At 41.7% G+C, this 15,352-nt stretch overlaps 1 protein-coding gene across 7 annotated transcripts in view; it reads right to left on the bottom strand.

Moving 5' to 3' along the window:
* Tet2 (tet methylcytosine dioxygenase 2) overlaps positions 1-15,352 on the bottom strand; it is a 96,367-nt gene that overhangs the window by 7,097 nt on the left and 73,918 nt on the right. For 6 of the 7 annotated variants that reach the window (XM_063260583.1, XM_063260582.1, XM_063260584.1 and 3 more), the window contains 3 exons: positions 9,920-10,070; positions 7,513-7,602; positions 883-1,020 (listed from right to left, as the gene is read on the bottom strand). In XM_063260583.1, the coding sequence (XP_063116653.1) occupies positions 883-1,020; positions 7,513-7,602; positions 9,920-10,070 (379 nt within the window). Of the gene's footprint in view, positions 1-882; positions 1,021-7,512; positions 7,603-9,919; positions 10,071-15,352 lie in introns of those variants that run through there. The other variant, XR_010051401.1, reaches the window with a different exon arrangement.

Raw genomic sequence — 15,352 nt, 5'->3', positions numbered from 1 at the left:
TACTCTCTGCCTTCACAGTTCTCCAAGCTAATACCCTCTCTAGTTCTCCACAAAACTTTCGAGTCCTCAAAGTGCCCTGGCTTGCGTCCCCTGACATCCTACAATGACCTGACTGCCTGGGATCTATGTTTCATCTCAAGTCTCCCTGGACATCTTCCTCAACTCTCCCTGTATCTGGGTTGGAAAGGCATTAGGTCAACTCATTTATAGTTGAAGGTTTCTTCACCAGAATTTTTTGTTCATTTTTAGACAAAATCTCACTATGTTACCTGGGCTGGTCTTGCACTCATGAGCTCATAGTGGCCCTCCTGACTCAGCCTTCTGAGCTGCTGGGACTATGGGCACGTAGGCCCATGGCTGGCTCTGGATCTTTACTTTCCCTCCCTTTAATCTACCCCCGGTGGATGGTCTCTTTACAGGAAGGCAAAGCACTGGGCTTCCTCAGTAGGGAACAGGCGCCCCTTTAAGGTCTCATCCACATTCTTCCCATCACAGCTGCCACCCGACACCTGCTCCTCTCCGTTGGACCCACTAGTCAGAAAGGTCCACTGCATTGAGGTCCACTACAGTACACAAGGCAAAGGTGACAGTGTGTCCTTCATCTGTGCCATGCTGCATGGTGACAGGTGCCTTGGCTTATAAATGGTTTTCTGCTCAACTGTGTGTGACCTCTGGAGCAGACTCCAAAGGGAGGGTGGTTCCCGGTGACTAACTGGACAGGTGGTGCTTGGAAACCGGCTCAGCTTAGCACAGAATCCCCAGGGCCCCACGGCTGTTGTCACTGAGGTTCCCCCACTGTGCCCACCTGGTGGGAGTGCATGACTTAAGCCAAAAAAGTGCCCCCTGGGGCCGTGGCTCACAGCTCCACCACAGGGCACTCACCACTGTGCTGCCGTTCTGCATGTTGTGCAAGTCCCTGTGGGCGTGGGCGCAGAAGTCCAAGCATGCGGTGACCCCAGAGAATGGGCGGCCCTCCTTCAGCCCCAGCCGGCAGTCGGGGGCTCTGTGCTCGTACTCCACCTGGGAAGACCAGAGCGCACATGAGTGGGGCTGGCCTCACACCTGAACAAAAGCTTCCCCGTGTGCCCAGCCTGTGCCCGGCCCTGGGCCCTGAGGAGTGCTCTGCGCTTGACATCCAGGAACAAAACGGAACAATCCAAAACACAGCCAGCTGCTCAACGTGGTCAATACAGTTATTAAAGAATAATTGACACAGCCTTCTGGTGGTTCTGGATCCTTCTGGACATACCTCAGGGCTCACACACAAAAGGTAGGCACTCTAACGTGCTGTGGCATCAGCACACAGTAATCACTCCTAAGCAGCATGTGTGTAAGGTATTCTACATGAGCGCTTTTGACATGCAACTGCACCTGCATAACCATTGTCATATACAACATAATCTATGATTGCCACTAAACCTAAACTTTTCCTTTGGCATCTTCGGAATTTGAGGGGGTACTGTGGATGAAACTTATGACCTCACACTTGCCAGGCAGGCACTTATGCCCCTGAGCTTAGTCCCCAGCCCCCTGTACAATTCTTATCTACTACTTTATTTGCAGAAGAAAGCTACTGCTCTGTTTTCTGCCACTATAGATAAGTCTGTATTTTAAATGGATCCCTTTGTAGGAGTTAATTATATATGGTGTGAATTAAGGATCAAGTTTACTTTTTTGGGTGTGTGTGTTCTGCCTGTCGATTCAATTGTTCAAATACCACTGGATGAGATTATCCTTCTGACTTAACTGCCTTTGCTAAAAATCACTTGAGCATAATTATGGAATCATTCTAATCCATTTGGTAATGATGTGTGTGCACACATCAGTAATGATGTATCTTGATTACCAGCAAGTGGGGGGTGTTTGTGCTCTTTGGAATCAAGTGGTACAGGTCTTTTAAATCTGCCCTTCAAAAAATTGACTATTATGGATCCTTTGCATGCATGTATACACACATGCATGTGCATATACACACACACAGTTAATACCTCAGTTTGTGAACATTTCTGTTTGTGAACAATTTGGTTTGCAAATAGAAACATTGGGCAAATTTGCTTCCATTCTCAAACTCTGCTTTGGGTGACAAACACAATCAAGGCCACCTTCTCCAGAATCATGGAACAAAAGTTTGTGGACTGCAGTACCACTGTATATTGAACGCTTTTATTCCCCCATTTTGACAGTGTTTTTCAAAAAGCTTGCTTAAACTTTGATACCAAATTCATTCATTAGTTTGGAAGAACTTACATTTAGCAGTGAGCAGAGTCACCCAGAAGCAATGGGAGACATCTGCCATGGCACCAGCTGATGGATTACTGAGTTGTCCCCAGACTGATGTGATTGAAAGTAAAACCAGTGTGGCTGTTAGAATACAGCTTACGGCTTCTTCTGCCTGAAGAGCTTGAGGGCACTGCAGTCCTTACAAATCCCCTAGTACTACTTAGGGAGCTTAGAAAAGTGATAAAAATTTTTCATATACAAACAATAATTGAAAATTGAAATAAGAATAACCAACAACTAAATTAGCATCAAGAACACAAAACTCTTAGGCAAAAATTTGGCAAAAGTCTATGTGAATCCGCACTCATTACAGAAAGCACTCCACCAGCCAATGCCACTTTACGGGGTTCGTCACAGAAATCAGGTGCACACATCTGGTGGCTTCGCTGCTATCACTGATTGAATGCTCCAAACTTGGGGATGATTTAGTGTGTTTTCTTCCCCTGAGAGAAACAGTATGCAGCTGAAGACCACACTGTGGTGCTCACCACAGCTACTGGTGAGCAAATTCACTCCAAATTGTTCTAGGAGATGGCAGTTATTGTTAGATTTGGGGGGAGGCTTTCTCTGGAAACATTTATAAATAAGAGAAGTAGTAAGAATTCACATGCTTGTCTTGGCCTTAATGTTGGGAGAGAAATTGTGACTTAGCTCCCAGAGTTGTACTTTTTGTAGAGGAAAGGCTGCTTTCTATGGATGTAGAATACTGACTAAATGCTTTCTCTGCATCTGCTGAGGAATTGTACGTTCTTACACATCTGTTAAGATGGCAAATAACTTCGAGCCAAATATGTCACGCCTGATGTGAGCTCCATTTTCTCTCTTCTGTTCACTGGCTCTGATGCGTGAAGGATTTTAACATCCACAGTCATAAACATTGGACTGTGGATTTCTTTTCCTTGAATGCCTTTCTCTAGTCCCAGTAGTAGGGTGTTACCAGCTGTGGAGAATGAACTGGGAAGCACTTACAGCTTTTCTGATGTTGGAAGAATTTCCACAGTTTGGAAACTCACATGGGCGTGGTATTCTTTGTTGCAGGCTTTCAGCCACAAATCAAATTAACGTGTCAGAGACGGGGCTGGTCATGGGCTTGGCTTGCTTTCCCTCAGTGAGCTCTGCTGTCTTTTAGAGGCTCAATTTCATAAAACTGTCTGAATGTATTGGTACAAAGTTATGAATGGTCTTTCACGCGCATGCGCGTGTACAGGAGGTGGGTATACACTGCCCTACACCCCTGCTCTTTTTTGCCTTTGAGACAGGGTCTCATGGTAAGTTCAGGTAGACCATGAGCTCACTTTGTGGTCCACACTCGTCTTGAACTTGCAACAGTCTTCCTGCCTCAGCCTCCAGGTGTGCGCTCCCACACCTGGCTTTGTCTCCAATTCTGTGTATAGGTAATTTATTCATCTCTGTTGCACTTGATTAAACTATCTCAAAGTACCAGCTTTTGGGCTCACTTGTTTACTGTATACACACTTTCTATTTTATTTCACTAATTTCTGTTTTTGCCTTTAGTTTGTCCTTTCTTCTACCCATAGGGTTTAACTGTTGTTTCTCACATTTCTTAGGGTACACACATAGTTCCTTGACTTGAAACTTTACATTTGTTTCAATGTTACATGCATCTCAGCGTATATGCATACCTTACACACTTCACTATCCATTAAGTTTTATTTTTTAATTTCCTAGGTGACTTTTTTTGTTGGCCCACATATTATTTAGAAGTATGCTTCTCAATTTCCAGATACAAATTTTTTAAAGTACCCTTCTGTTACAGGCTTTTAATTTCTTTTCATTTATCTATAATTGAAGCTTTAAATTTTTATTGATAATGCCTTTGTAAATTGGTTAAGTCTTACTCTCTTTTGCTTTCTACTTAATTATTAAGAGATATATTTAAATCTCATGAACTGTGGGTTTTTTATTATTTGCTTGTTTCATAAATTTGAAGATGTTAATTGTAACAATTTAGAAATATGTTCTCTCGATGTTAATCCCATTAATAAATGGCATTCTTTGTTCTTGTAATAAAATCTACCGTCTTTATAGCTGCTCAGGTTTTCTTTTGACCAATGTGAGCAGGATGTATTTTTTCCTATCTTGCAACTTTTAGCTTATGTCTCTACGGTTAAAGGGGCTTTCTTAGCTTTGCCTTTTCAGTGGTGTGTTAATACCACTTATTAAATATAATATAATAGGCATATGGATGGATTTAAATATATCATCTATTTATTTTCTATCTGCCTAATTTTTTTTGTTCCATCTATTTAAAATGCTTTTGAGATGGTTCCACTTTTCTCTTTACTGTCTGACCTACCCACATTTTCGTGGTGTTTCTTAAAGATCTACATAGTCAACAATCAAGTAATATATGAGCCCATATACAGCATAAAAGCTTACAACATTACAATCCCAGTCCCTAGATTCTGTGCTACTTAGGCATGCTATGGATCTCAGTGGGCACTGTGAATAGATTTTGAAATAAAAGTTGTCTTTAAAGACACTTCAGCACTTGGGAGGCTAGGCAGGAGGCCTGGGGAGTTCAGTGCCAGCCTGAACTCTATGCCGTAAGAGCCTGTCTCAGAAAACCAAAACAAAAAACCCAGGTTTCTATCTTATATGCTTATATGTGATTTTCAATCTCCCCAACCACTTCCTTTACATTTTAAGATGCTAATTTGCTAGGGGTGAACTCCTTCAGCTTTGATGTCTAAAAAATGGTATTTTGTCTTCTGCGGGCTGTTTGTGCTGGTTACAGATTTGAGTTAGAGCCCCACGCACACACTTCTTTTAGTATTTAAAAGACCTTCTATATTTTCTTCGTTTTGTGACATACAGTCTCATGTCTTCGTGGTAACTTTCCACATGGAATAAGTCCACATAAAATTTTATTTTCTGTAGCACTAACTAAACAAATTAAGATGCTTCTATATAGTTTTTGCTGTGGCTTTTAAAATTTTGCCATGTTCTCATATCTATGAGTGTACACAATCATTTTCTGAGACATTCGAAAAAATTTTGCCCATTACTTTTAGAATTTTGAAGAAAATGTCTCACTTGTAGGTCTTCAATTACACATTCAGCATATATATATATAGGCCTCTGGTCATTTCTCCTCAATTTTGTCTGTTGCCTTCATATTGGAAACTACTCATGGCTAGGATTTGAGTTTGCTAAGCTGCTGCTGTTAATGTTCCACCTAGTGTATTTTTATTTAGGTTTTATAATGTTTCATTTTTAGCAGTTTACTACAGATCTTCTTATCCTCAATATGTTCATGGTTCAAGGTTTCCCATGATTCACCGAATGTCCAGAATGTGAAATCCCAGGCCTTCGTATTCTGCCAGCGGTGTCATTGCTGGGACACTTGTGCTGACAGATGTCTGCTCTCTCTCACTGTATGTCATCTTCTTTAGGGATTTTTCTGGCAAATTTTGAATGGGATGCTGGACATTGCAAATTATGCCCTATTGGTTGTTAGATTTAAAGGAAAAACTTCTCTGTAGTAAATTCCTTCAATCAACTTGATCCTTTAAAGTCTTGATCTGCAGTGCTTAGATGGGCCCTGGCGCAGCGAAATCTGCATCTCGCAAAGCAGCATCTCTGGGAAAGTGCTGTTCCTCTCCACGTCCTGTGTTGGGAAGTCTCCTGCTGGCTGGTAGGAACAGTCATTTTAGGTCCGCTAGGAGCTCAAAGGATCGTCCTGTCTGGCTCTGTGCATGGCTCCTCCCCAGCAGTGGTGGTTTCTCCACACGCAGTCTCTGGTCAGTGCCCTGGGGACTCAAGTGGAGCCTCCCAGGCCATCAGGACCTCTTCTCAGCGAAGCTGACTCTTCATGCCACAAAGGTAGGTGGTGAACTTGCGATCCAACAAAACTTGATGGTTTCCTATTATTTCCCACTGGGCACACGCAGCACATTATGACTGGATCCCTGGAAATCTGTTCCTAAGTCTGAACGGCAATTCCAAGTGCGTGGTTTCCTTTCTCCCGGGCTCAGATGCTTACCATGGCCACACAGCTAGCATTTAATGCTGTGTGCCCAGTGGCTACGATACTAAATGGCACATGCATAACATTCCCATCGCAGAAAGTACCCTAGGACAGCATTTGGCTATATTCCATCTCCACAAGTGATGGACAGTGCATAACTTTGAGAACTAAACCTATGAGAAAATCATAGAAAAAGAGCGAAGTATATGCCTACCACACAGATGAGAGGAAAAGTTTCCACAGGACTGGAGAGATGCTGTCAAGACCTTATAAAGCTTGCCACAGCAAGAAAAAGCTATGAAATCAAGGAATAAATCAAAGAAAAATGTTCAGCTGTGAGATGAGAGAATTCAGTAGAGGAGCGGGGTAAAGCTCAAACAGCCAGTATTATGGTACAGCCCACAGCTTTGGATGTTTTTTACACGTGCTATGTGTGAGGGTGACATGGCCACGTGGTACCCAGCCTCGAGTAAGGTGCAGCTGTCACACATTTGTAATATACTGATAACTGCTCTTCGCTGTCTCTGTCTCCCTTAGTAAGCAATTTTTAACCACGAGAAGCCACACTGAGGATCTTCAATGAATAAATCGCTCAGGGCTTCCTTCCTCATTGGTGTCGCTGTGACTTCATAGTCTTTTGTCTTTCTCATGAGCAACTTCTGACAAAATCACCTACTACCAGCTGAAATATGTCCAGTAGGCAGGAAAATAAATGTCGTGCAAAGAGGCCAAACCAACCAAAGGTGGGAAAATGTGACGTAGTGCGACACACACGTATGCTTACAGTGCAGTATGTGCACAGCTTGAGGCATCGTATGAAAAATAGTTCATAACTGAAGCCACAGAATTTTAATGTGATCACCAAAGTCGGCTAAAGAGGCAACATTATCTCTGAGAGAACAAGGATATGAGGGGCTAGAACAGCCAGGAGTCTAAAAACTCATTGTCTTTAAAAACTACGAAGACCAACATATGTCCTTCTGTATGGTACAGTTTTCATATGCCAGGCACGACAGAGGCTGCAGCAGTTAGGAAGAGGAAGAGTTATAAAAGTAAAGGAAAATTACTGTTTTTGGCTCGGGGATTTAGCTGCGTGGCACAGTGCCTGCCAGGCAAGCGTGAAGTCATGAGTTCAATTCCTGGTACCAAGTAAATAAGTGAACCTGGGAATACTTTTGGAATAAGGCATGTCATCCATAATGAACAAGTTAGTAAATCTGCAGGTAGTTATTCTAACTCACCTGGTTGTTGTAGGCATCGGGCGCCAGTTTCTTGTATATTGGTGCAATCAGTGTGGCCAGGTTTTGCAAGTGTGACTCTAATTTCTCTTCCTGTATAAAATGAACAATTTAACATATTAAATTCTGAATCTGTTTTCCATATATTATGAAGACTGTTATACCATTCCCTCCAATGCAGGATGTAAAGCACCTTTTCTTTTCATGAATTAAAAAAGGTTCTTCTTTCATGTTTATTTTTGAAATTCCTGTCCAAAAAAATTTTTTTAACTTTTTTTATCAGTACCGGGGATCAAACTTACAACTGCCTGCTTGCAAGGCAGGTGCTTATGCCGCTGAGCTAAATCCCCAGCCCCTATTCTTGTCCAAATTTATACAAGGCAAACTACAGAAAAGAACCCAGAAGGTTTTCCACTCTGAACAGATCTTGAGGGGAACATTTGTGCTTCTAGTTGTCTTTCCTATTAAGCAACTAAGTCATCTGAAGAATCATCTGAAGGTGGCTTTCTAATGCCACCTGCTTTGTGTGTACTGTTAGCTATGTTCGGTTGGTTGGCCACTGCACACAGCTAACTACAGACCTGCTGGGTGTGGGAGGTGAATGAAGCTCCAAGCCCTCAAGGAGTCACATTTTTCATCTCACTATCTTGTCACCTGCTGAGCAAGAGGGACATTCAGAGGGCTTGGGGGCTTCATGCATCCATTTACCATCTTCGTGTCTTACAGCAATTAGAGACAGCGTTTCCAAGGTTACACAGATCTCCAAAGAACTCAACATCCTTGTACACTCCAGAGATTGACAGAATTCTCAGGGCTCAGTTTAAGAACAATTGCAAAGTCCCTTTGCAAGAGGAGATGGTGAGACTCCATGGACTCCTGCTCTTAACTTAAAGGATGGAGTTCCAAATACTCTGCCTTTGGAAACGGTGGGTGATAACGCAGGTTTTAACCTACGTGGATGATCTCATTTCAAACTGCTTGGTTTCCAAGTTGCTCTGCATCCTCGGGGCCGACAGTGGGTGGCTGCCCGTGCAAGGGACACTGCGGGGACTCGATCTCTGCTGACGGCCTCTGGTGGGGCCCCAATGGTTAAACAGGCCTTGCTCCTCGGAGTGTTTTGTGTAGAGAGGGACCTGTACCTTGAAGGTGCCGTGTCCGCGTGGAGCCCCTCTGTGTGGCAGCGGGGAGGCCTCCAGCTGCTGAGTGTGTTTGCGGGGAGAGTGGTCAAAGCCGTGTTTCTCTCCACAGCAGCTCAGACTGGAGTGTGCATCGCTGCTTTTCATGCTTATTAAATATGTTCTTATGAAGAGATGCCTAGCTTCCATAAATACTGAAAACATCATGTCCTTTTGCAAAAAGTTTAGGTTGAGCGGGCTTTTGTGCTTCACTATCAATTTACTATTATACCAATAGTAAAGTATGACTTTCTCCTTTTACAGAAACACAGTATAATTATCTACAGCATAATTTTTTTTGAGACAGGGTCTTGCTATGCAATCTGAGCTGGACTTGAACTCACTTCATGGCTAGGACTGGTCTCAAACTCACAAGGATCTTCCTGACTGAACATTGTAGCAAAAATCTTAACTGTACTTAAAATATAAAATTTGGTCTGATCCAAATGCTAAATATACTGACATCTTTCCTTTCCCTTTCTTTCTTTCCTTCCTTCCCTCCCTCCCTCCCTCCTCTTTTTGAAATACTGAGGATGTGAATTCTTGGCTGAGCCACACCCCCCAGGGCTTTTCTTTTTCACTGTCTCACTGAGTTGCTCAGGTTGGCGCCACGCTTGGGATCCTCCTGCCTCAGCCTGCTGAGTAGCTGGGAAAACAAGCACGTATCGACATTCCTGACAATGTATTGAGGTTTATTGATCACTCAGTTAGCACATTCTAGACCTGTGCTGTTAAATTTGATATCAATTTAAAAATTGTATTATACGCAATACGCACTCTGGATGCAAGAAAAATGCCAGTGGCTTCACTATGAGAAATCAGTGTTCAAAAACTTGTATTTTAGTTACTGGAGTAAATTCATTATGCTAACTTTAAATCATGTAGCATGGAAACATGACCAGAAGTGGTCTTTTCTGAATGTGGCAGCCATGAGCATGACTCCCATAACAGAGTGAAGACACAGCCCTTTGAAAACCTAGATTACCACAGTGAATAAATACAGAATGACATACATAGGAAGAATGATCTGCTCGGGTTGTATCAATTGCCTTGGTGAGGCATAGCTACGTTCCTAAGATCTGACTGTGCTCTCTGTTGAGTGAAAACTGTATTCACTGGAGCTGAAAGCCCCTGGGTTAATGAGACCCCCACAGGACAGTCATATTGCCCACGTCACCCATGCCCCCGCCCCCTTCTCCAGGAAAGCCAGGCTGAGTATCAGGAAGTAAACCAACCTCTTTTGGGTCATCTCCAAGTAGTTTAAACTTCCTCGGGACCTTGCTTCTGGCAAACTTACACCCATTATAGTACATGCTCCATGAACAGCCAAAAGAGAAGGAGGCACCGCAGGTCTCTGGGTCCAGCCCCTGGCAGGCACATGTCCTCCTGGAAAACGAAAGGGCTGAGGTCACAGCTGCGGCCGGCAGTCCCTGGCACGCCGCTCCCAGTCTGAAGGCCAGCCTGTGCCACTCAGCGCACTCTCATCTCGAAATAAAAAGGGCCAGAGTAGCAGCTCAGAGCCTGGCTCTGGCCAGCGTGCGCTCCAGGTGGTGGTGGTGCACTCAGCTCAAAGCACTGAGCCTGGACCCAGAAGACGGACAGTGAGAGTGTCTTCCACTCCCCAGGCCGATTCCCTAACATTATTTCCCTCAGAACAGTTGTTTTGCTTCTGTTCATACTTGATTTGTACGCATGAATATGAAAAATTTACGCTTGTGTCTGGATTCCTTGTATACAATTTTGGGAATATCTGCATCACTGCATGTATCTGTAATTAATTCTCTCAGTGCCATACTCCATTGTGTGACTATACAATAACTTAACAATTTTATCACTGATGGACCTTTGAGTGCTTTCTAGGTTTTGCTAAAACAGATTATTACTATATAGCCCCAGTTGATATCTGACCTGCCTATTCCTCTCTAGTATCTTCCTAAAAGGGTTAAAGTCACCATGTTACAGGAACCCATGCACATCCATGGTTATAGCAGCACAACTGATAAGAGCTCAATCTTGGAAACAGCCTATATGTCCACCACAGATGGACAAAAAATACAGTATATATAAAATGGAGTAGCAGCCTACCACAAAGAGGGGTACACTGTCTACAGACATCTATAGAGGGGAGGCCTCTATAGATGGATGCGCCTCAGGACCATAATGTTAAATGAAAAATCAGGTCCACAAGTTTAAATGTTACATGATTCCCCTTATGTGACAAATTCATGTTATAAATAAGAAGCAAAATGAAAAAAAAAAGATAATACTTTTAGTAGGGAACTAGATCTTCCTGAAATGGGACAAAAGCAAAGGAAACCAAGGGGCCAGTGAGAAAAGGAGCTAAATGTGTTGTGTTAAAGCTCTATTTCCTCATGAGGAATGTCAACATCATGCACTGCAGACGTGCGCTGATAAAACATATTCAAAGAAAGGAAGGATGAAATAAACAGTGTAAATTCCATAAGTAGTCTATTATTTTAAAATTAAATATATCGTGTAGAAAGAAATGCCAGCAGCCAAGAGTTTTAGTATAAAATGAAACAAAAACAACCTGTTATCTTCACTATGGAAAGAAAAAAAAATACAAATTTATGACTTCAACTAAATTTTCAAGCTGAGCATGGTCATACATGCTTGTAATCCCAGCACTCAAGAGGCTGAGTGCAGGAGAAGGACCTAAGTTTGAGGCCAGCCTAATCTATATAGCTTTATATCCTGTCTCAGAAAACCAAAGGGGGGAAAAAAGAACAACAAATCAAAAACCAAAAAAGGTTCAAAGTCTTTCTTAAAAATAACTTACTTCATATGTCTGTTCTTGAGAAAGCCCTAAATTTATAACTTCTCAGGAAAAAGCATATGTAGACAGTGTGATTTCCAAACATGATTTTCCATTAAAATGAAGAGGTTAAAAAATCTCTGAATTTGTTAATTAAATAAAGACCTTAACCATGCAGTTATCCTGTCATTTGTCCCTAAATGATTCAAATAACCAATCAGCCCATAAAGGAAAGTTTTTAAAAGAATTCCAGCTGGTAAACACACAAGAAATATTTCACTTAGAATTGCCATTAGACAAATGTCAGCAAAAATGGCAGAATAAAGACCTCTGAGGCAGGTAGAGGGCTTGCCTGTCGTGCATGAGCCCCTTACTTTAATTCTCAGCACTTTGAACAAACCCTAAGCCTCAGTAAGAAGTGTCTGCTTGGTGGCTAAACTATGCTATGTCCATCCTCCCCCTGAAAACAAACAGTCTGCATTTGTGATGCAAACTAAGTAGCCTGGCAGACACTGGAGGGCAGCACGTGGGTTGGACATCCTCCAGTTACCATGCCCAGAGCACTGACCACTGAGGGGCCTCTGTAGTAGTCCCTGGACCACCTCACTGGTCAGGGTACCTCCACTTGGTTCTGACTTTGGAGCACACCTAATGTGAGCAGCTCTTTTCTACGTGAAGTTGTTTGTTAAAAATAACTATAGGCAATTGCTGAATATTGCCACTGCCTGAGATAGTAAGAGCTGTAGCAAAAAATAGGATAACCAGAAAAAAATGTAAAATTTACAACTTGAGGGCCAAGAATGTAGAATGCTTGGCTAACATGCACAAAGCCCTGGGCTTGACCCCTAACTCCCCCCCCCCCCAAAAAAAGAGGAACACTTGAAAAAGATGGCTATAAGGGGCTTTTTAAAAGCTTCAGTATATTCCCAGGTATCTGCACACGTGTCAAGAGTTCTAAGAAAGAACTCAACTGTCACCACACTCTTGAAACTCTCCAGGAGCAAGGGAATAAAGGCTAATCCAGGGCTGGTAACAATTTGGCTGAGTGTTGACTGCCTGTTCCCAAACACCCAAGATTCCTTCGACAAAAACTGATTTTCAGAGGACCCTAAAATGTAGGAACAAGAGTAAGGAGTGGAGAGAAATATTGAACAAAAACTGTCAAGTTTTTATGAACATTAATCTATAGGTCTACAAAGCTCAGCTATCTCCATGAAGCATAAACTCAAAGACAACTATAACAAAAACATTACACTTAAACTACGGCCAAAGACAACTCAAATAGAATTCTCAACAGGATTGACAACTGATGTCTCATTGGAACTGATGGCATCTGAAAGCCAGTGGGGGCACGGATTAAAGTGCTGTGACATTAGATGAGACAGGGTGGCACTGAAAACAACTACCTACTATGCATTTCAAAAAGCTGCAGAAAAGACTGAGTGTTTTCCCCCTAGGGAGGAAATGATAAGCTTGTGGATATATATACCCGATTTAATTACTGCGCAACGCATACACGTATTGAAACACTATAGTTATCAATTTATGTATCATTTAAAAATACATAATAAACTTCTGCAAGAAAGACGATGAATCAAGAATTCTATGTTTAGTAGATCAACAATGAATAAATAATCTGATTGTTTATTATCAGGCCTGACTTACAAGAAAACTAAACAAGTCTTTCAACTAAAAAAAAAGCTAGAAAGTAACCCAAGCCCAACTATAAAAAGAGCACCAGTAAAGATAATTGCATTATAAAACATAAAAGAATGAATTTCTTTTTCCTGATTTAAAAGACAATTGGTATAAATTCATTAATGTATATACAATGTATAAAAAGTATGCAAGGCCAGGGATTTAGCTCAGCAGTTCACAAACTTTTCTGGTAAGCACAAAGTCATGAGTTTGACTCCCAGCACCAAAAAAAAAAGTATACAAAGGGAAAAAAAAGCAACACACAAAAATGTTTCCATTTTTACTGTAATTAAATATTACTCTAAGTAATTATAAAAATGTCAATTGTAATCCCCAAGGCAATGAGAAAATAACTCCATAAAGCATAAAATACAGAGTATTACTGTGGTGGTGCCAGTAATCCCAGCCCTCGGGAGGCTGAGGCAGGAGGATCGTTGCTAATTTCAGAGCAGCCTGGGCTACAAAGCGAGCTCAAGGCCAGCCTGAACTACACAGTGACACCCAGTCTCAAAAAGACAAAAAGTAAAAAATAAAATGAAATAAAAATAAAAACAAAAAGAGGGCAAAGGTTAACTAGAAAATATATATGGAAAATATACACACAAAAATGCTGATAATGAGTAAACAGAAATACAAAGGGCAAAGACAGACAGGTAGATACAAATCCTGGCTTAGCCATATTTACATCCAATGTGTGTGGTTTACATGACACAAGCACTAGGCAGGCCTAATGTCTAACTAGATTTATAAAGGTTCAGCTACATGCTTTCTCTAAGAGACCCACTTTAGTTTTGAAGACACACATAGGCTGAAAGTGAAGGGACAGAAAATGCATCCGATGCTCACAGTAGTTAAGTCGAGCTGGAGGGCTGGCCATGCGGCGCCTGTCAGAGGAAGACTCTGGTTCAATACACAGGGCGGGGGAGAGGCGGATGCCTGGCTGCAGGGGCTGTTCTAGAATCAGCCAATACAAGCTTTAAAGTCCTTCCAAAGACACGTACGTCTCATAAATTCAATCCATTAAGATGATACAATTATGAACATATGATTGAACATGTATTTGTATCAGAGAACCAAAATACATGAAGTAAACATGACAGGAATAGAAAGACAAGCTGATTCTGTTTTCAACAAGGGGTAAAATAGTTAGAAAAAAGCTGTTAAAATACTGTAATCTACATAAGCCTAGTCATCTGTACATTACATTCTGCAACCACAAAATACATTTTTCAAGGACATGCAGCTCACCAAGAGAAATGGCAAGTTCTCTGATGAAAATTATAAATAGAAGCGAAGGTGGGCAGTTAAATACATGAATACAGAATGACACATTGTGTTATGGTTAATGCATTGTGCCAACTTAAGAAGTTTAGACCTCTAAGGGAGAGACTCGCAGGGAGCCAGGGTTTCTACTTTTTAAATATCCTCATCCTGGGCAAAGGAGGGCAAGGAGAGGAAAGTAACCAGGCCACATTGTATAATATGTGGCTTAAAGGAAAGTCATAAAGGGACTAGAATATATTCTGTGATAAATGAAAATGAAAACTCAGCACCTCCAAATGTTATAGAATGAAGCACTGCAGGAAAGAATTTATTACTTTTGAAACCTATTTTAAGAGAGAATATAAGAAGATGTCAAGTCAAACCAATTTTTCCACCTTAAAAAACTTCTATGTCCAACGGATGAATGAGTAAAGAAAATGTATTTGGAGTACTACACTACCGTCAAGGATAAACCCAGTCACGGGCAGGAAGATGGATGCATCATGAGACTCGAATAGTAAGTGAAACAAATGAGACACACAAATATTGTAGGGTCTCTCTTACATGGGGACCCATAAAAGAGAGCAAAATAAAAGATAACAGCAGGCGAACGGGGAAGGGTGAAGGAGCATGGGTTAGGTACATGCACCACCTCACGTAAGGGTGTAAACGTGGCGTAGACATGGGCTCACAAAATATTTGGAAAACTAAACAAAATGCATAGGATGAAAAACTGAAGACCAGGAAGATTAATGAGGCAGAAAAACAAAGAAAATGAAGATTTTTTTAAAAAAGCTTCGGCCTGATTGACTGACAAGACTCAAGTTACCAAACGCAGAAAGGAAAGGGTATTCCTGTTGACCTTAGCGAGCCAGACAAAGTCCCCATCAAAAAGACAATTACAGACCAGTATCTCTTGTGGACATGGATG

The sequence above is a fragment of the Cavia porcellus genome, unplaced genomic scaffold (assembly GCF_034190915.1).
Source record: "Cavia porcellus strain 051 isolate PalLab524CR breed Dunkin Hartley unplaced genomic scaffold, mCavPor4.1 scaffold_14, whole genome shotgun sequence".
Taxonomy (NCBI): Eukaryota; Metazoa; Chordata; class Mammalia; order Rodentia; family Caviidae; genus Cavia; species Cavia porcellus.
The sequence above is the reverse complement of the archived record's forward strand: the minus strand, read 5'-3'. Positions and strand labels throughout refer to the sequence as shown.